The 21,678-nt window shown below is 41.6% G+C and overlaps 1 protein-coding gene across 1 annotated transcript in view; it reads right to left on the bottom strand.

Moving 5' to 3' along the window:
• ZNF704 (zinc finger protein 704) overlaps window positions 1-21,678 on the bottom strand; it is a 98,132-nt gene that overhangs the window by 28,017 nt on the left and 48,437 nt on the right. Inside the window, exons 3-6 of the mRNA XM_030495266.1 lie at window positions 10,377-10,480; window positions 5,883-6,115; window positions 2,309-2,409; window positions 9-270 (exon numbers count right to left, since the gene is read on the bottom strand). Of these exons, the coding sequence (XP_030351126.1) occupies window positions 9-270; window positions 2,309-2,409; window positions 5,883-6,115; window positions 10,377-10,480 (700 nt within the window). The remainder of the gene's footprint in view (window positions 1-8; window positions 271-2,308; window positions 2,410-5,882; window positions 6,116-10,376; window positions 10,481-21,678) is intronic.

Genomic DNA, 21,678 nt, shown 5'->3' with positions numbered 1-21,678 from the left:
GGCGTTACCTGGTAAGCATGGTCCGTGTGTACGAGGTAGAGGTTGGTAGGAGCTGAGCGGCTCAGAGGTGTCATCAATTTAGTCTCGGTTTTGGCACAGGAAGTTTCAGGACGGATTGCATCTTGGGTGGGAAAGGCAGGAGGAGATGCTAAAGATGGAGAGACTGGGGAAAGACTGCTTAAGCCATCAGCTACTGAGTCCGTATTGAGCCTGATTTCTGTGTAGTAAAAATCCTCCTCTCCATCACTGTAGTCAGACTCTCCTACACGTCTGTATCAAGACAAAGAATGAAAGACTGATTAAATGAAAGCAAGAACCCCAAGGTAAATTTTAAAATCTAGATACATGAGGAAATATATTCATACTGTCAATAAATTACTATTCCCAGTTTCAACCCTACCTACTTTATCAGCAATCTGGCTGCAGGGAAGGGGAAAAGGAAGAGAAAATCATCTAGTCTGAAGGGAAGAGTTAGATTTTTTTTCTCTCTGTGTTCTTCTTGACTAATTCTTTGGCCTTGGAGTAGATGTTTAACTTCGATCAGCTTCTCATTCCTAACTATTGGAAGTTAACAAGAATCTCAATGCACTTTGACCTCAAAAATGACAGAGCAGTCACAGAAAGACGGGAAAAGATAAAAAACATCAGCAAGATATACTTCACTAATGTTACAGCAAACAGTAAGTAATCTTATCATAGGTTACTTAATTAAAACAAATATAGTCACAGCTGTGGTTGACTGTAACCTTCTTTGGCGTAAGAGAAGAACCTGCTAGCAGTCTCACCATGCAACTCATTCAGACCCAGGTAGAGAAGGGACATATACGGGCTGGCTTGCCACTGCAAGGCTTTCTGGTCCTGCTCTCTAGAAGCAGACTTACTGAAGGAGGAGATGTAAAAGGTTTAATTGTCCCTGCATCCCTGGCACTATCTGCTGCATGTTTGAGCACAAGCGGTAGGAGCAAAGCAGCCCAGTCAAGCAGTAGTTCCCAATAGGCCACATGTCATCTTGAAGTCCAAACCAAACCACTTTTAGCACATTAATAATCCACATGCTATACGGACATAACTCACAGCTCATACATTCGTATCTTCTCCTGAATCTTCCATATGGGAAATTTGAGAGCCCTAAACATCTTCCCGGCTGCATGTCCATATCAGGGCTGACTACTGGGCCTCTCCTTTTCCAGGCATGCACCCCAAAACCAACACCTGGCCAGTTCTTCAGCCTGCTTGCTTGGATACCTCTATCTGTGGTCCTCTCACCACCTTACCCAGTAGAACTTGTTGAGAGAGCATGTGTTCAACCGTTTGAAAGGCTCTAGCAGAAGTACCATACATCAAACTGCAGCCACACTCACCAGAACTCCTCTCTTAGGCAAAGTTACAAACTCCAAATTCCAGGGAAGTTCTGCTGCTTACTTCTCCCTCTACCTGTGCCCCAAAAATTATCTCCCCATAATACACAGGACAAAGCAACATTCATAACTGCATTTTGAGAGACATTTTCTCTGTTACTGATTGCTTCACTCTTCAGAGCCTAAGCCCAACAGCAATTACTATGCCCTTTGCAAGACCTTCCTGAGTTCCACACCAGACTACATCCTCACGGTCACTTTAATTTTTAAGCACTGGGTAACAGTGATGTATTTCCACATACCTAGCAGCTGAAGACCACGAGTCCCCACTGTAATTATATATGAGACACCTAGGTCACTCAGCAAATTGCACTGGAGATTTCAGTTGCAAACTAAAGCTCTGAAACAAGCTCGTGTCACGCAAGATTCATCTGCTTTTTGCTTCTAGTCCAAGTAAGATACACATGGAATTGCAGCTCAGTTTCTTTTTCTTGTGTTTCTTAGGTGGCTTGTTTGGAGGTTTTTCGGTGTTAATTTGACTCAGAACTAGCACAAGCACCTGATTTGATGTGAAGTAAGGCTGGAAAGTATTTGTGCAAGACCCTGAAACTTGCTGTCTTTCACACCATGTCAGCCTGGACGTGACGTGCAGAGAGCTGCACCTGATACGCTGTAAATGCCACTGAGTTGTGCAGCCATTATTAGGGCAGTGCAGTGACCTACGGCTGTATTTGATCTTCCAGCAAAGGTCACAAAAGTTCAGGAAAGAAAGTGCCTCACTGCTGGAGTAAGTTCTCATTCCCCTTGATGCACTACTCCAGAATTTCCTCGGGAACCTAGGGATCTGAGACAGAAAAGCCAAGGACAACCCAGATCATCTCCCCAGCCAAGCGCGACTGCTCCCCTTCTATACCAAATCCTTTGGACTTCTGAAGAGACTGCGTTCTTACCCAAGGTGAATGGTCCGTATGTGTTTCTGAATCCCCGCAGCTGTGCTCAGTACCTTCCCGCAGTTTTTCCACAGGCATTTGAACATCACCTTCATGGAGTTCTGAAAATTGTAAGTAAAGCAACATTAGTGGTATGGAAGATAGAAAAACCAAAACCAGCCCGAACAGATACACAGGTACAAAACACTGTGAAGGTTCAGAGCCCCTAACTCCAAATGCGTAATGATGTGATAGTCTCTGCCAACAGGGTCATCCCACTGAACTCAGCAGAATCCCAATGAAAAGCTGCAGGAGCAGCTTGTGACAAAACTTCACCTCTCTCCACTCTTTGGCACAGCTTTTCATTTGGAAGTTCCATTTTCTGTCTCCCCATTAAAGGAGGCAGATGATATAAAAACTTCCTACACTTCTTTGGAGCCTTTCAAAGAAGAACTGGTGAGGACTTCTCACTTCATGCAAGGCATCTTCTTAAACTAAGATCTTCCTAAAGCAAGCTCTTATGAATATTTCTGCTTGTGAATTCTGCAACACATAAAAAATACTGTGCTAGAAAACTGTAGCTTCTGCTATGACAATATTCACCCATGAGCTGGCAAAACCTGCTTTTATTTCATTCAGAAGCTGCTATGACCCTCACTTGGACAAGTGAAGGAGAAGCCATCTGGCGGTGTTCAACATTTTAAAAAGAATATGTATATAATATAGTTTTAATATTTTTCTTATATTATTTAATATAACTTCATTGGCCTAAACCGAGTTATCACTGATTTAGAGCACAGCCAACAAGGCTGTAAGCAGCCCAATCCTCAATATTTTGAGGATTCTGGAGAAAACCAGTCTTAATTTAAAGCCCAGTAGGTGGTTACAAACAACACAGATATGGCAGAACTGTACAGATTTTTTTAAAAGCTAATTTTACCACAAAATGAAACCTACTTTATGAATTTTAAGAAAATATATAATTTTTACTTCTCAAAAATCATTTTCTCTATTATTACAGAACACATTATTAAAGAAAACATGAGGAAGAGCTTTAAAATACTGTATTACTATCTTATAATTTTAGTTACATGTAAGATTAAGTAAGCATTTTCATATAAAGCTCAATTGAGAAAAACAAGGAGGGAACAAGCACATCCTTAAGAGTTAAACACATGCTTCACTGTGTCTTGAACACAAGTTTTTCAGTTTGGACCCTTTGGCCCTTTGGAACTGCAAGGCAGTAGATGGTAAGTTTCAGCATTTGCTAGAAAGACGATGATTAGAATACGATTTTAAAAAACCTCAGCTGATGGACTTTCAAAAATATAAGTTGATTGTAGCAGCATGTTCTCACAGTTCTTGGCAGTCTAACATCTGTTTGAAAGTATGGATGCTAAGGGCTGTAAGATTTGAGGCACCTGATCATAGTGCTTGTACGAAAACCTTCTACTTTGGAATAAGTTGCACATAAATTCCCTTTGTAATTTTTTAATCTAATAATACAAAAGTATGATTCAAATAGATACAGAACTCTTTTTTTCCTGAAATTAAATATAATCTATCTAGCAATCCTGATAGATACATTTCTTACTTTTATAATATAATTCTAAATACTATCTTCATCTCAAAACCTCACAACCAACCACCAGCCATAGTGACAAGAGGAAGACTATGCTTATCATTTACATCTTGGGAATTCCCATATCACTTTGTGAACACCATATGCATCTTTATGAACACAGAATGGTTTAACATCATCTCCGGTTTGAAGGCAAAACCTATCTTCCCAGCTCTACTGTGTTTCTGGTTTTATTGTCAGTGCTAAGAGTCTGCAAAACCCCATGCATTTTAAAGTAACCAAATAAAATCTTACTCCGTAGAAATACAGAACATAAACCATGCTTCCATTTCTGACTAGTCCAAAAATTGCCTAATAGGGCTTAACGTTTTGTTTCAGAAAATAATGGAACACAAATGTTTTGGTGAGGAACAACTACGTTAGTGGAAACTTCTAAGCAAACAAATTTCCTCAAGGGAAGTGCTTGCTAACATGACATTTTCCAAACATGAAATGGAAGAAACTTTAATGAGGAAAAGTGAGGTTATCAATCACTCTATTTCCAGCTTTATTCCTGATGATTTCTGCAGCCCTGAAGAAGAAATAACCTGAACATTTTTATTTCAACTTCTAAAGGTGCGAAGCTGTACTCGGATAAAGTACCATGCTGGGGCCAGAATAAAAAAACCTGCAGGAAACACACTTGATTTATAAAACAATGTTTGGCAGGTAAATGTTATTATTTATCTAATTCAAACACTTGCCATACAGAGCAAAATCCCTGCCAACCACAACAGATAGTGTAATAGATCTGTGGTGGGTACATAAATAGAAATATTATAAGACAACTTAGAAAACAATGAAGATGGCAGCTGCAAACCCATCTGTCTCATCACAGCCGAGCAGTAAGTGATGCTAGTAAGCTGAACTTTAACTGAGAAGTATAAGGCAAACTGGCACGCTTCTGCATTCCTACTCCTCCTGTCTCACACCCCCCAAAATCATCTCTTTAGTTTAACAATCCGCTCTTAACTTCTAATTTACTATAACAAAGTGTCCTCCAAAATAGTATTTTTTTTTTTCCTTTTTAGCCAGAAGCACAAACATTTCCCACCCCTCTCCCACAGACAAGGGCAGAACACCGTGGGTCAGCAAATAAGCAACTTCTGGGGCAGAAGGATAAATCTGAACAGGTTTAAACAATCATTAAAACTTCTTCCTGCTGGTGATGAAGCAATTAACTGTCTCAGACTGAGGCAGACACAAAGTCACTAAGGAGAATAAATTCTCTGCTTTTTCTCCTTACAAAAAGCCCTTTTTCATCTTGCTATGTAAAATCTGTCCTGTTGTGTTGGGAGGGAAGGAAACTTGGACTAGTGCCATCTCTTTGTTTTCTTTTTCTTTGAGAGGAGCTTGCTTGCTAGCAGAACAGTTCTTTTGGGGGGTTAGTTTTGGACTTTTTTTACACTATGTTTTATTTAGTCTGCTTTTGCACTCCTACTGAGGATAAATTTGACCACTGCTAATACAGTATGAAAAGCCATCAGGTTTGATCTCTCTCCTTTTTTCACTCCATATGTTTGTGCAGAGAAAGCTTCACAGTATTAAGGTATCTGACATGCTGTCAGACAAACAGCACTTCCAGGGAACAAGAAATATTAAGGCCATATCCAGTTTTTGTGATGACATGTTGCTGCCTGTTGCTTCCTGCAAAGGATTTGCCAAAGCAGGACAGAAATCCCTTGGACGGCCAAAGGCAACACCTTCTGGAAATCACTCTAGTGTTTTCTGAGCAGGAGGCTCTGTACAACCTCACCATCTGCCAGCAAATATGTGGTGCTTATGGCAGCATGTGTGTGCAGAAGGTGACAAGGTTGAACAAGACAGAGTGACTAGACTAAGTACCTACACTAACTGGATGCCATGAGGGACGCAAATACACAGCTGTTTGGGTGACTGGTTCCTTTCTCACAGCAAAGTAAGTCTACCAACATCCTATCTGCCCATGGGTATGGAATTTAACATGAGGCTGACCTTCCTCTTCCTAGGAATGGGTTCATCAAAGAGAAGGTTGCTTGTTTCGGCTTCGTCAATACCATCATCTGTCTGAGAAGGTGTCCGAAAAGCTTTGAAGCTATCAGCTGACAGAGGTGGAGATGGGGTGGACGGGTTGGACTGGTCACTGGGAGCATTCCAGCTCCAGTATCCACTGCTGCTGGTACTAGAAGGCACAAATCCTCCTTCTTTCCAAGATCCATTTAGGGATTCTGTCAAGGACAACAACAGCCATCATTACAACATTATCATGTGTTAGGGCTAAGGAACTCTTTTAACTAAGGCTTAGATGCCATATTGATAATTAACTGTATGTTCAATAAAGGAAAACAAAAATGTTGGAAGCAGAGAGGACAACCACATCTGTCCTACTGCATATAAATTATATATTCCACTTGATCTTTCATAAAAAACAAAACAACAAAACCAAAACCAAGCAACATTTTCCCAAAAAGAAATGCTATGTTTGGAAAAATAACCTATTCTGGAGCATAAACTGCAATAAGCAGTCAGATACAGCATGCACCATCAAGAGAAAACATTCAGATACATTCTCAACTTTCAACAGGAACACACGACTGTAGTGAGGCATCAGAGCAAGCTCTAAGCCACTTCATGGCCAACAGGAGATCCCCTGGGAAGGGGATATACACTCTGAGCCCCAAGGCACTAGGTAGATCTGCAAAAACATGATACAACACCCCAGTAGGCACCAAAGAAAACCATAATTAACACTCTGCTACCTCATAATCCCCCAGTGCACACACCTCTGCATAATTTGAACATCTAAATGAGGTGGAAAGTATCCTTGGAAGGATATCCCTTTGTCTTCATACAGATGTATCATTAAGCATCTGGTTTCAGAAGTAGGAGGCACAGATGATGGATCACCTCCACACCTACTTGCTGGAGGAAGCCCCTCCTCCCTGCAGCAGTTCCCGTGACATTAGCTGGTAAGCAGACACTCCAACTAACATGTTACTCTACAACATGGTGGGTGACAGTAACAGCACTGTTTTTGCAGTCTAAGGCACGGCTTGAGCTATGCTTCATGTGCTGAGATTCGCAGGTGGCAAGACATTTGCATGTCACTCTTCCCAATCCCTAAAGGGCTTTGGGCAGGAGAGGAGTATGTAGGTCATCAGCTCAGCAAACGCATGGCTCGAGTGTGTCCAGAGGTGCAACCATGGGTGGCTCTGCCTGAAGCTTCAGGTTCTTACAGGGCTCGGGCACATGTGCAGGGCTGGTTTAGGTGCAGCTTCTCCCTAACTCAGGCATTTGGAAACTTTTCCCAATGACACCATATTGTGCAATACCCGACTTTGGAGTTGGCAAGCAAATAACATCTTATCTGTTCGTGAAACATTATTTAAGTGTGAGACAGGAGTCTTTTCAAGCCAGCGCCTGCCTTGAAGAGTTCTGCAGAAGTCACTCCTGCATTCCTTCTCAGTTTTTACAGATAAATTTAACTCATGACATCAGCAAGAAAATAATTTCTACCACCTGCTACCAAAAGCTTAACCCAAAACCAATGTTTTTTTTTTTCTTTCTCCTAATTCAGTTGATTTTGGATGAAACCCTTAATCATTAACATCAGCAGCTCACAAAACAGAACGCAGTGCTCCAACATCTAAACACATGCATAAAAATGTCCCTGTACTTACTGATCAGGGCCGCAGACCATAAATAGGATCTCCCCCCACCCTCCCAAATTCCACTTTGGAAAAGGACATAAATATTTCTGGTACCTACTGAGTTAACACATGAAAATGTCATGTTTTGTTTCATGATTACAGACTTCATGTGACTGTAATGGAGGTGGTTTTTGTTTCTTGTAAGTATTTGTACTTGAGTCTTGTGCCAAAGCCAAGTAGTACATCTGGTATCAACTTGTGACCTTAGCATAGCTTAAAACGTCCATTTCTTCAGAAAAACAAAGGAAACAGCGCTCCTTCAACTACTACTTTCTGACACATTTACGGTGGTATTTCATATTCTCAGGGTTTACAGCTTCTCCTCACCTTGCTGAGAAAGAGATGTAAATCAAGAACATTTTTAAAGTAGTATGGAAAAGACTGAATGAGTTTGACAACAGGAAAAAACAAACACTGGTTCTCATTAATACTAAGAAATCTGTCAATGTAAATAAATTTAAAATATAAATAAATGCAACTTACTCTTATTTTGTGGCTCTTTTCACATTGCTGGAGTTGCGTGAAAGAGAACCAGACCAAATATTACTCAGCTGCAGGGATACAAGGGCCAAACTCTGATCCAGTTTACATGGGTGATCATCCCCAGTCATTCCAGCACAGATCAGCCTTTAATATTATATGCTAATGTTATTTCTTTATACTTTTAGGCAAAATTCCATTTGTTTAAACAAATGTTCCCTTAACTTCACTGCTACTTGCTGCCCCTTTTTAGAAAAGGATGTAGAGAGAATTAATCATTAGTACCTCTGTAGCTCATATTACTAAGATCAGAGCATAGCCCTGCAACACCACATGAGCTTTAAATTATCAAATCTTTACACTTTAAGTCTTTAGTATGTCTTCACTCAGGCAAAACTAGGATATTCAGGGAGAAGGTGCCCAACAACAGCTTCAAAATCTTGCCTGTGACTACTGAAAACATGTGTATTACTTTTCCAGACTAGTCTTCCCAGATTTGGGGAAACAAGCAGACAAGCTATGCAAAGAAATATCAAAGAGCACTCAGACTGCATGAAGAAATATCAAAGGCAGTTAACAGCTACCATTTACCTATTAGCAATTCAAAAGGGCTTGTTTGGAACATCTTTCCAACCGACAGCTGCTAGCTAATGTGCACTGCTGCTCCTGACAAGTGTCGTCTGCTCAAACTGTCTACTGCCCCACAGCGGAGCAGCTCTCTCTGAAGAGGGATGCCACATGGGACATGTGCGTGCCTCAGCCACTCCAAATCCCTGCCTGGCACATTAGCACAGATCCATCTTTGTCTGTGGTTCTGGCTGGGAGCTGAACAGCTGGAGAACGGGTTTGTTCTACCCTTCCACTGGCCTTCCCTGGGGGCTGGCAACGTCCAGCCCTGAGGCAGGCCGGTCACTGGGGATGTCACTGCTGGAAGGTTCCCAGGGCTCCTCTGAGCAGTGGTACTCCTTAAATACTTCTTGTTTTCAACACTGGAAAGCATGCAAACAGGAGCCATGGTGTTCATAGCTAGAATTCCAACTAAATGTTTTCTGGAAAGAAATGGAAAAACCACACAATTTGTTCAAAAACCTTTCAAACTGGGACATTTGATATGAATTTCTTTCAAAAACACCACTCGCTGGATTGCCCTTGCTTCCATGAAGAACTGTAACGACTACTTCCCTATTAATTTGCATCTGTAAGTATTCCTCAAAGTCCTCTGATTATTTACAGTTGGAAGGCATATAGCATCTATTTAACAGTTACAAGTGAGTAAGAAAAGCCAGAATCACACAAACAATGCTGAGGCATCCTAACAAGGGTGTCCTAATTTAAACTATTCCTTAAAATATAACACCTTTAAAAATTTCTTGTAACTCCAGCCAGGCTTGCATAGATTCATTATATTTAATTACATTATTACCACTAACTTTTTAGATTTATTTTTATTTGTGTGTCTTCTGCTATACCATGAGTGGAGTAGTCTTAAGAGATTACGGATTTGATGGTAGACCATCTGAGAGTTACAAAGGGCACAGGAATTGAGAGTCTAATCCTGCATCAGCAGAAACAGATCTATGGCTGTGCAGACCACGGGTGCACAGCTTCTCAGCTGAGGGCTGTGACCTGGAAGTGCTTTGCCTCATTGCAGTGTTGAGTAAAATCTCATCTGATTTCCATGGGGTGAGGCCAAGAATAACTCCTGTCATGTTTACTGCATATTAAATTAGACATTAGGAAGAAATTCTTTACTGTGAGGGTGGTGAGGCACTGGCACAGGTTGCCCAGAGAAGTTGTGGCTGCCCCATCCCTGGCAGTGTTCAAGGCCAGGCTGGACGGGGCTTTGAGCAACCTGGTCTAGCGGAAGGTGTCCCTGCCCACGGCAGGAGGTTGGAACTAGATGATCTTTATGGTCGCTTCCAATCCAAACCATTCTATGCTTCTATGATTTCCTATGTGCAACTGCGAATAAACTGTTTGGAAAATTAGCATTTCAGTGAGGTCAGAAGACCTTCTGCAGCACTCATCTCCCATGTATGAAATGGGGCATCTCCCATTTCATAAACTGGAGCCACTCTACAGTTACAGAAAAGGTTTCTTCCTATTTCTGCCCATGCCGCACCAAAGACCTTCCTAGGTTGGAGCACAGCTCAGTATGACCCCCCAGCATGCACAGGCATTGCCAGAAGACAGCCACTCACCCTTTGTCCTCCACCACGGCCACAACTGCTGGGAACAAACCCCCCCACACAGAGCCCTGGCACCCCCCCTGCAGCCCTGCCCAGCTCTGCAGGCTTACCGTTGGGTCGGACAGGAGGGCTGCGGACCAAGGGGCTGGTGGATAAACTGGTGAGTACCATGGCTGCTGTTACTTTATCCATGTCCAGTTCTTCTGAAGATTTTCTGAAACACAGTGAATGGGGGGCAGGAAACACATCAGCAAATATTTAACTTTTTTTTAGAGGTGATTTTTGTTTTTTCTTTTTAATATCAGCCCAAACCCTAAGCCAGAACAGTACAATAACGAAAGCAAGCCACCAAGCAGAGTTCTCAAAGCTTTTGTCTTCTGGCAACCCGAGCATAGCAGGTGGCTACGTTAAGCAAACCAGCTCAGTGTAAATAGGAAAAGCAGTGGCTAAAGAGAATACGTCTTCCCATAAGTTCAACTCTGTTCCCCCCCCTTTTTTTTTACTTCAGAATTCCAGCTATTCACATCCTTAGAGCTAAGTGTGTACTTAAGAGTTGGATTTTTTTTTCTTGGATGAAGACATAAAGATGCGAAATCAGGTAAGATTACTAGTAACGTTAACAACATACATTACTCTCTGTATGGTGAGGAAGAACTATGAACTGGAGCTAAGGGATGCATTTATTCTTTGTTGCTTCTGCTTAACACTAATAACCTTCCTGTACTCTCTGAAAAACTGATCCTAATTTTCCCTGGCCAGATTATAAACCAATTATTTAAAATAATTATCAAACTGGCAGAAAACCTGTGCAGGGGAATTAAAAGAAACAGAGACAGAGAGAAGGGTATTTTGCAGGTGTAATGGGCACCTAAGCCAGGAGGATGGTGGGAAGAGAGGGACCCATTGCTTCCTTAGCTTGGTCTCGTTGAGAACCAGCTCTAAGTCACAGCAGAAGGCATAGGGAATGTACAATTTCTGAAGAGGGAACATACCAAAGTAAAATTACTAAATCCACTAGTTTCAGCAAACTTTTGCTCTCCATCCTTGCAGGACACTGGAATCAAAGCAGACAGCTTCTTACAAACGTTTGCTTTCAAACATATGACTGATCATCCAAGATCATCTTCTCATTTACTAGAGATCGAGTTAAATTTGTTCTTACAAAAGGACATTCCCCCCCCCTTCTATTCTGCATTGAGGGGTTTCTAGAATTTCCTCTGTGGCTTGCCAGGAGCTCTACTTAACTGATCAGGTTCAGTCTTTACTTAAAGCCCAATATGAGAAGTGTTCAGCTACCTGATGTCTTCTATCAGCTATGAATGGGTAAGTCACCAAGAGGAATAAGATGTGCTGGTTGCAGTCCCCTTTCTAGAATCCCGTTTCACCCATCTGATGGAAGGCTCATTAACTGGAAACTTCAACATTGATATTTTACTTCAACTCTTGATATATTAGCAAGCAAATGTCAAACTTGTTCACGAAATGGTTCACAGCTGCCTTCTGGCTGCTTCAAGGACCCAGGCAGATGCCGGTGAATACTCCATGCTGCACAACAGCTTAGGTCTCATGACTGTCTTTTGCAACACATCAGTGCCTGGAACAGAAACACTGATGTTGGTTCCTGCGGCATTCTAATTATATCCATAGAAACCCTCCTTTCCTTCAGCCAAGTGTTTTGCAAAGAGCACAGCAGCCATATGGTCATCATCAAGTACTGGAAAGGTCTTGGATATCTGCTGTAATCAGCTAATACTTGAATGCATCACCTATCGGGTCCTCTCGCCTACAGGGTATTTCTCTCAGAATGCTAAATTCTTTTGGGCTCAGAAGACCTTTCCTCAGGGGTGACACAGAGATGCTACATTTCTTGGAGATCAATGCTGCCAGATGATTTTCCAATTACCTAATATCCCAGTATGAAAATCCACTCTGAGAAGGATTCAGCTGCTCTGTAGCGCAGTCCTGCAAGACTACACCAACTCTCTCTTCTCCTTTATCCAGCTGTGGATGAACCACTAATATTTGCACTTCTGCAACATATGAGGACAAAATGACCACAGGTTCCTGATGTGCTGGAGAAGCTGATTCCTAGTGTTTGCAATCATCTTTCCAAGACAGCTTTTACGTGTATGTGGCAACAGAACTAACACCCTCCCGGCCAGGGCTCTGCAGATTTGCAAGATTACACTACAGCAGTTGTTGCAAGCATTTGCCAAGTTAGTGTCAAGATGTCAGAGTACAGACCTAGAGCTAATTCCAAAGCTCCTCCAAAGAGTTTATAATTTTAACGTCTTCTAGCTCTTCTGTATTGATGTTGTTTTTCCCCCTCTACCATGACTCAGACTGCTGCTCTGAAGAATTAACTTTGGCTCCAAATAATTTTGTCAATAATGCCCCAAAATTGCCAGCACTGGCATCCGTGCCTAAGATGAAACTTTTCACAAGTAGGCAAAGGACAGGAACAGTCATGAAAATCCCTGCCATGCTAAACCACACTCTTGCAATTACTGGAACGCTTTTTTCTACTTGATCCAACTTCACAGATTTTCAATATGGAAAGCTCAATTAAATAAAACTTTGGACTTTTTCTCTGCCCATTTTGAATCACAGTAATTTTTACTACTTGCTGCTCCTCAGCTGCATCCAGCAAATAACGAATGCTCTGCTTGTACTTCCTAGCCACAAGAATTTCAGCAGCTACAAGAGCTGGCTTATGTGACTCTGCTCCCAAACACATTTTTACAGTTTGGCTCATAAATGTAAACATACATATTTCATATGTCACTCAGCCAGCACCGCTGCAGCAGCAGCAGCCTTCAAGACAGAGGCAAAGCATAAAACTGAAGACGGGAACCACTTAAGCCATCTGAATTTAGTCAGCATCATATGGAAGTCAATGCCTTAAGACTGCTTCAGTCTTTTCCAGCTTTCTTTGTGGGAAAGCTGAACCTGCACACAGCTGTTCAACAGTACTTGCACTCAGAGGGGAGAACTTGTTTGTTACACATCCTGGAAGTGTTCACAAACCATGTACATGAGGCCCTTAGTGACACGGTTTAGTGGTGGACTTGGCAGTCCTGGGGTTACGGTTGGACTTGATCTTAAAGGTCTCTTCCAACCTAGTTGATTCTATGATTTTATGACTATTCACAAACCACAGCTATTCCATAAAACCATATTTACCATAAAACCAGCCAAACCATATTTATTCCACCATAGCTAAGGTGACTTTCTACACACTGAAGTTATAATCCCTGATGTTGCTTATACTGTTATTAGGTGTAATGAAATTTAAATCAGTTCTAAGATCATCTACTACATCAGCTATGAAGATTCTTCTCTCCTCTCTTCCATATCCCAGGCTCAAAGTGCCATCTCTCAACTCCGGGACAGATATATTTGTGTCAGCCCAGTCTTCATTTGAAACCAAGCAGTTCTGGATCCTTTATTTCCAAGCCTTTGTAAATCCAAACCCAAGCCAATACCTGAATTGTAATGAACTGGCTGATACATAAGCAGCAGAAGTTAGGGGACCTTGGGGACACATCTTTTACCACCACCCCATGTCTCTCAACTTCATGTCTCCCTGCTTTCTTAGCAGGGAGAGTGGTTTCACTTGATTCCTGCAACACCTAACCTAGCTAGCCTGGTATTTAAAATTGTCATTTTCTTTAATAGCCAAGCTCTAATTAAACTTGGTTACTACCCTCACTCCGGCTCAATCCTTTTCTTGGTTTGCTTGATGAATTTACTGCTTTTTTGATAATCATTTAAGAAACTACCAAATCTTCCTCAATCAGAGCTCTCTGTGAAGAAAAGCTGGGTTTACACTCCACAAGATGAGCAGAAGAATGTCCAAGATGACTCCAAGGCCATGCAACTCCAAACCAACATAACGACCAATCTCCTATTGTCCTCTTTCCTCAGCGAGCAGCGTACTCACCCTAGAACCTGTGTTTCCTTATGGGACTGACCATGGTTAAAGCTCTCGATACAATTCCTCCCTCCTAGCAACTTCCTGCGAGTAACTGTCTTCCTGTCCTCCCTTTGGGAAAGATGCACAGGTCCTCTCCTGGCCATTGTCACCTTCACACTCCCTTCTAAATGTTATTCTCACCTGGACACACCTATACCACACTTCAGGTTTTAGTTCTATCAGCCACACTATCATCTATAGTTGGAAATTTTTTTCAACTGTTTCTCAAAAAATCCTTAGAAGTATGTATTTTTTTTTTCTAGTTTTGAAGTCTTTAGTCTATTTTTTATTATTTGCCTGGCTTAGATCAAAAAGCCTGCAGTTCTTCCTCTTGGAAAGACTCTTAGGTCAGCACCTTACTGAAGCATATTTTAAGGCTTCTGGAGAATATTCTTAGTGCAGACACACTCATGGTGGTAGCAGGTGTTTTTGATAAAACTGACCTTATTCAAAAGGACAACTAAATCCATTTTAAGCAAATTAAAAACCAGACAAATTTATTTTCCCTGCCAGCAACTCAAAAGCTTTCAGTTAATTCCCTGACCAGCAGCCTCAAACTCCAGTGCAGCAATTCTCAAAGCACTGAGCCAGGAGTTCACCCTATAGGAAGTGCTCTCCTATGCTCCCGAGATGCCCTGACACAGCGTGAGTGTGGACCAGGCAGAACAGAGCTGCTCCAAATGGTATTGAGGAAAGCATCATTATTTACACATCTAGAAAGAGAACTGAGCTATAATAATACGATGCACTAACTAACTAGAAGCTAGGGATTTCTGCCTTTGCTCATTGTGGCCAAACAGAAAATTAATGTTTTCCACTCTTTGTGATATTTGCAGACTAATTCATATACAGAACAACTGACCTTTCTTTATTGGTCTCTGCTGTCCTTGTTATACACAAGCAATTTTTTTTGATACTGACAGTTGCTAAGAATTAATTACGATCAAAATCTTTATTATACAGATATAGGAAATTTTCTTCTAAAAAACACATATACCTGAACTTCTAATGTAAAAAGGAAAAACGCATCAAAGACCACCTCAAAGCTCTCCACCTCCTCCTGGCCAAGCTGACAGATTTTGCAATTCAGTTATTCAAAGGACCTTTGGAAGTCTGGCTGGTGCATCAGAGCCCAAGGAGAGTCAATAGAGCCATCAGTGACGCAGATACTGACTTTAGATCTGGACCATAATGGTTTAAAGACAATAAAAAAACCTCTGCAAATTAGTCATATCAGATGAGATGATGGGAGACATTCACAGAGTGGTTCTCAGCATCCTGGAGCAGAAAATACTTTTAACAGAACTGAAGAGAAAGGGATGTGTAATGCAGGTGTGATTCTCAAAGTCTTTTCTTTTAATTTGCATCAGACCATGCATCACTTTTCACTGCTCCACAAAAAGAGGACTCTGTAAAAACAGATATTTCTCCAGCCCTTATCGCTAAAAGCACTAGAAGTTGATGGATAATAATAAATACATTTTTACAACCATTTTATAGATTTAGAAAACCAAGAAAACACAGTACTTAGGTTCTAAAGGCTGGCTGACGCACTGTCCCATACAGGGTCTTGCCTGTCTCTCCCTCTGCCACCCCTGCCTCCTCCTCAAACCCCCAGATGGCATATGGCTTCCCAAGCCAGGCATGTCCCCAGGAGCACCCCTTCCCAGTGCTCCTCTCCTCCCTATGGGCTACAACCCAGTGATGCTACCCTGGCTGCTCTGTAGTGTGCTACCACTACCACACCAGACCTCCTCTTCAGGGAGTGTTGGCAGAGCCACGCCAGCAACAAAGAGCATGTCAAATTACTGTGATTTCTGTGGTCTGGTGTAAACATAACTCATGGACATGCTCTGCTGCTGCTGTCCCCTCTACAGCCCAGTGGCAGGAATAGCTGCTTTGCCCTCCAAGACTCCCCAGAAGAGTCTGCTTAAGGCAAAGCCTGCAAAACAGATGGAAAACGCCTTTTTCATAGCAGCCTTTTTATCACTGCTTCTTAAGCAACTCATCTGACTTCCTTAAAGGCAACTGAAATTTCAAACCTATCCAAATGGGAACAGGATTGAACTCTAGGTCTTGCTCTCTGATTTAAAACCAGAGGATATAGGATATAGCATGCGGGGGATGAGCAGGGAGAGGATGGGTAAGTAAAACACTGCTCTCATTACTGGCCGGTGATATGATCTACAGTTTTCAAATGCTCTGCACAAAATGGGAACAGTTAAGCGAGCCAAATTCAACACTGGGAGATAAGCTGCAGTGTACAGCAACAATTTATTCTATATATTGAAAAAGTTGATCCAATGAATAATTTTTACTTTTCAAACAGCTGCGACGGACATATCAGGAGAACTGATCTGCAAAGAGCCCTCGGGGCAACCACAGAAGCTGAAGCAGGATATGACATAGAAATCATCTGCTTCAAAACACAGCAATCAAATAAATGGTAATCACTTGATAGATTCTGAGTGCAAAGCAAAAACTAAGTTCAGAAAGGAATAACAGAACCTTGCAGAGAATGGTTATCCCTTACAGTCACCCACAAACCTTGAAGGCTTTCTGGGAATATTTTCTGTTCCATCTCCTCTACTTTAAAGGCCACTTGCTGATGAAATAAATAATTCAGTCTCTTCAAAGCAAGTCTCAATAGCACCCTAAAGCAACAGACCAATTATTCCAAACATTATCCAAAAATACTACTGTTCATCCCTTTCTTGCTTTGCCTGATGCTATTGTTCTAGCTTGTTCACAGGCATATCCCCTCTCATAAACGGGATTGCATTGATGGCATACTGTCCAGAGGAAGAAAATTTCACACTTCCAATGCTTTCCTCAGGGAAAAGGGCTAGACCACTCGCTGCAATGCCCGAGAGGTACTGTGCTGCCCAATGCAATACAAGTTGTCATGCTGAAAATGGCTAAACGTGGAAAAGTAAAAAAAAACCCAACAAACTAAACCCAAAGGTCCAAGCTCATCAAATATAATAAGAAGCTCTGTGATGTAGTAAGAGGACAGCTGACACCTCCTGATGCCACCTTGCCTCCAGGTAGCTGGCGTTCCCACTACAAAGCCTGCTGCTGAAGAGCAGTACTGTCACCCTCACCCGACCCGCAGTCAGAGCCACCCAAACACTTCTATGTCTTGATGTCTCTTTTTCAGAATGCTCTCATTGAGCCTTCTGCAAAACTGTTTTTTCTGTAAATCTTCCTTAACTTCTGAGAAGAATTATTTTACCAGTGATTAGCTGAAAATATCGTTGTAGCAAATGTCTTTTTCCCAAAGTAAAATACTAAATACAAGGCCAGGAATGTTTCGCTCTTCCTTCTTCTTCCCCCTTATCTATTGCAAACAGTGTGATTCCCACCTTGTATGAATTTAATTCTAACATACCCCAAATATGTTTTAGAATATCAATACCTATATACAGTCCTAACACATGTACATGGATACTTTTAGCACAATTTATCTCCAAAAAGCTGCTGTAAGTCAATTTCAAAATAGTAACTGCATTTATATTTATATTAAAATATATTTTTATCTAATAAAGTATACATTGATGAACCTCTTGAAAAACCCTGCAAGTTTTCCTCTCACCAAATCAAAGAGCCACAAGCATGCTGTCCTGTTGCTATGTACAACTACTAATGTGAACAAAATGGTGAGCACTTTGCTGAAATCAAATCAGTCTCAAAAATGACCCACAGGGTCAGTTTCCGTTTAATGTTAATATTTACATGTCAGTCTTTTTGAGCTTTCCAGTTCCTTATTTTTTTTCAAGCTAGAAGCAAACAATTGAAAAGAAAAAAGCCACATTCCAGATTCCGGACAAGGCTGTCCACCGGCTGCCAGTACTGCTGAAAGAGATCTGGAGACTAGAGGCAGAAACACCTCTGAGATGACCCTCTCCTTCCTGCCAAGGTGAAATACTTTATCCCAAAAAGTGGAATTTTAAAAAATTTCCAACCGTTGTTGCTACGGCATACATAGGCAATAGGTGACAGCACTGTAAAACATCTTCCATGTTACTCTTGCTATTGCAGCAAACCAGGAGACATGCACCGTGGTTCACCTCACAACCTGTTGGGTTTTTGTCCTTCTCAACCCGTTAGAAACCTGCTTCAGAAAAAGGAAGACCCAGAGCTAGCCCACCTTGTTCTCTCCACTCCCACCTCCCCTTCACCTTCATGTTCTCGGACTAGTTCTGCAGGGTTACATTCACAACAGCACCTGTGACAGCTAGTTCACAGCTATTCTGTCTATTCACACATGTTCCACGGAAAGCATCCAAGTATACCTCTTCAAATGGGTTCTTTTTGCATTTCCCTCATCATCCTGCAAATCTGTGTTCATCTCTTGTGGCTGTTATTGATATTGTCTTGCCAACATCTGTAAGGACAGTGTTATTTTCCTGTCCCTGCTGAAACCTCTATGATTTGGCTCACAAGAATAGCTCAGTCACCTGTAACGAACAATATAAGCCCAATGCCATTCTCTTCATCACTTGTTTACAGCTAATAAAAATGGACTAGGAAGTCCTATGAAACTTCTTTGGTTTTTGATAGACCACTGTGAACATACAAGATGGTCAATTTAGATGGATTAAAACTGAAGGGAGGTATCAGGAATATTTAAAAGTAGTCCTGATCAAAATGTTTTTCCAAGATGCTTTTAACATTAAACATTCATTATGCTCTATAGTAAGCTTGCTCTGTGAGTCCAGGGGTGGTTTTTCATTCGTTTTTAATTACTTGAATGTTTCCATTTAAAAGAATGAAGCCACTGATGTGTTTTTCTGCTACCACATATTACATCTGGCTTAAACCTACTGTCGTCTTTAGTGTTCTTGTCTTAAATTCAACCTTTCTTTTTCATTACAAGATACAACCTGAACTGTGGCCTGCAGGTATCAACGGGAAACTGAGAATACACTGCCCAGCATCTGGCTAGTACTAGGTCCATCTCGTTCCCCAGTTTGTTCTGTTCTTGGTAATACATATATTTATGTTAGTTATCTTAGTCCCTCTGCCTTGCGATGCTCTGCCCCAGTTTTCCTATACTCCGTTTTCTTCTTGATGCTGGACTTCCCCTAGCATACCTGCCTTTTCCTACAGCCATCAAAGAATTTCTGGGAGAAAAAACCAAAACTGCTACAATTTAATGAGAACTCAGAGGTTAAGGTAAATGAAGCCATTAATAAATAAACAAAACATTTAAGAAAACAGAGGAAAAAGAGTAGCTTCATCCTGTGAGACGCTGGCAGCGTTCAGTACCTGCTTAACATCCGCTTCCACCCAGTCCTCCCTGCAGTGACGGACAACCACAGCCTCCTTCTTGCTGCTCTCCTGGGAGGCCCCGAGTATGTTAGCTACTTCAGACAAAAGAGATGTGGCTTTCATGGAGAATGAGTTACTTCTCCATGAATCTCTGCCTGAAAGCAGCATTCACCTGGCAGCAGCTTTTAACATGATACAAACATGACCACTTCCAGAGGCAGATTACATTACTAACCTGTAGATACACTACGTTTTGTGCAACTTCGAGCACTGCAACTGAACACTATCTTTGTAGAACATTACTGGGTTTTGGAAATTTACCATTTTTATTTAAGGAATAAGCTTTATCCATAATTCCTGATTTTTTTTCTTTTCCCCCCAGAAAAAGTAAGAAGACTGAATTTGTTCTTTCTCCTTAGCACATCTCAGTACAAACATAAAAAACTGCAATACAGCTGCAAGTCCCCAGTGGAGCTGAGAGCACAGCCTAACTGCAGCCTCTTCTCTTTTGGCCTTTCAGAATAGATAGATTGTATTACGTCTCTCATTTCCCATCCACAATCTCTTCTTGCACCCACACAACATTGACTCTCTTCCCCTCCTAAGCACAACTCGGCAGGTCACCAATTTCCCTGGCTTGCTTAGGGTAATCTTTGCCTTATTTCACCTCCAGTGCAAGCCTGTATATAACTGGACATTAAGGAAAAGATGTAGGTAGGCAAGTTTTCCTGGATGCACCACCCATCCCATCTCCCCCTACCTTTAAAAGTCCCCTTTCTGCCTCCCAACCCCCAATCCCACCAGTATGGTCTAGCTAACACAAGTGACTACAGAAGTGCATCTGAAAACTTGCCCAGCAAACAGTTCCGCTGGGCAGTGGGAACTGCTCTCTATCCTCTGCATGGCAGGTTTTTGCTGTTTGCAGAGCAGATCTTAGCAGATGAGCAAATCTAGGCCAGCACCTTTCTTTACAGCATGCTGTGAGTAAAGAAGCACAAGTTTATGTTAGCAGGGTGTGCCATCTTCAAATTTGTGAAGTTCTTCCTTTTGCTAATGTCAAAGCACTTGGCTCAAACCTTTGAGTCAGGTTCTTGTCCTGGCAGAAGCAAGCTCTGGTAGGTAACCATGTGAGCTGAAGCCCATTACAGCAGTAGTATAACGACAGCTTGCTGATGAAAAGCATGAGCCCAGACCGCTGCAGTCTACTGTCCTGTTGATGATGACCAAAATTTTGTAAATTACCCAAACCTCTCCCTTTTTTTTCAGGGAAAGAAGATTACAATCTTACAGCCTGGACCGTTGCAGCTGCAATAGTAGGTTCAACTCACCCCTTCGTTTGCATTATCAGAAAGTTACTGATCACTGACAACACAGACAGACTTCCCGAAAAAGTATCGGTGTGCTTCAGGCACTACTCCATAGGGAAGGGAAAGAAAGGGGGGAAAAAAGGACCCTGAACTGTTTGACTTGGGACTTTGAGAACTGTGAAACTCAAAACTTGGCCAATTGAATAGATTAAACTAACATTCATGACAAACAGTTTGGAGAGGAAAGTGGAACTTCTGTGCTTCAGGGATAACTGCTAATGGTGAAGAAATACAGGACAAAGCCTGTCACAGAACCTGCATTAACTGCGATGCCTGGAAATTTTATTCACGTTTTGATAATGTGCACAAATTGGGGTAAATGGGGAGGGAGAGAAAGACCATGTGTGCATGCACACAGATGAGAAAAGCATCACTTTACCATTCAAAATGACTTTTGTTTTTGTGCTACATCTTGTCTTTCACCGTCCTGTGTAGGACCTTATAGTTAAAGAACCATACACCAGATGCATATTTGTCCAACACTTTAAAGGACTATCTTAGAAAGTGAATCGTTAACTTATAAAAAAAAAAAAATCACAAGTCATGCACTTGTGTACAAGATCCAAAAATGGGACTTGCTAACAAAAGGTATTCAGCTATAAACAGCAATACGCAGAGCATGATAAAACACTTTGAAACAAGCACCTGTAGTGTCACAGCCTCCAAAAAACATTTCACAAGCAAAATAATATTAAAACACATGCTTTAGGAGGGATTTTTTTGTGTCAGTTTGCAACCAGGGACATGTTTAGAAGACTTGAAAATAAACTGAAGGGCAGATTCGGACTGACGGTT

The sequence above is a fragment of the Strigops habroptila genome, chromosome 1 (genome assembly GCF_004027225.2).
Source record: "Strigops habroptila isolate Jane chromosome 1, bStrHab1.2.pri, whole genome shotgun sequence".
NCBI classification, from domain to species: domain Eukaryota; kingdom Metazoa; phylum Chordata; class Aves; order Psittaciformes; family Psittacidae; genus Strigops; species Strigops habroptila.
Note: the sequence above shows the minus strand (reverse complement) of the source record. Positions and strands in the feature narration are given on the sequence as shown.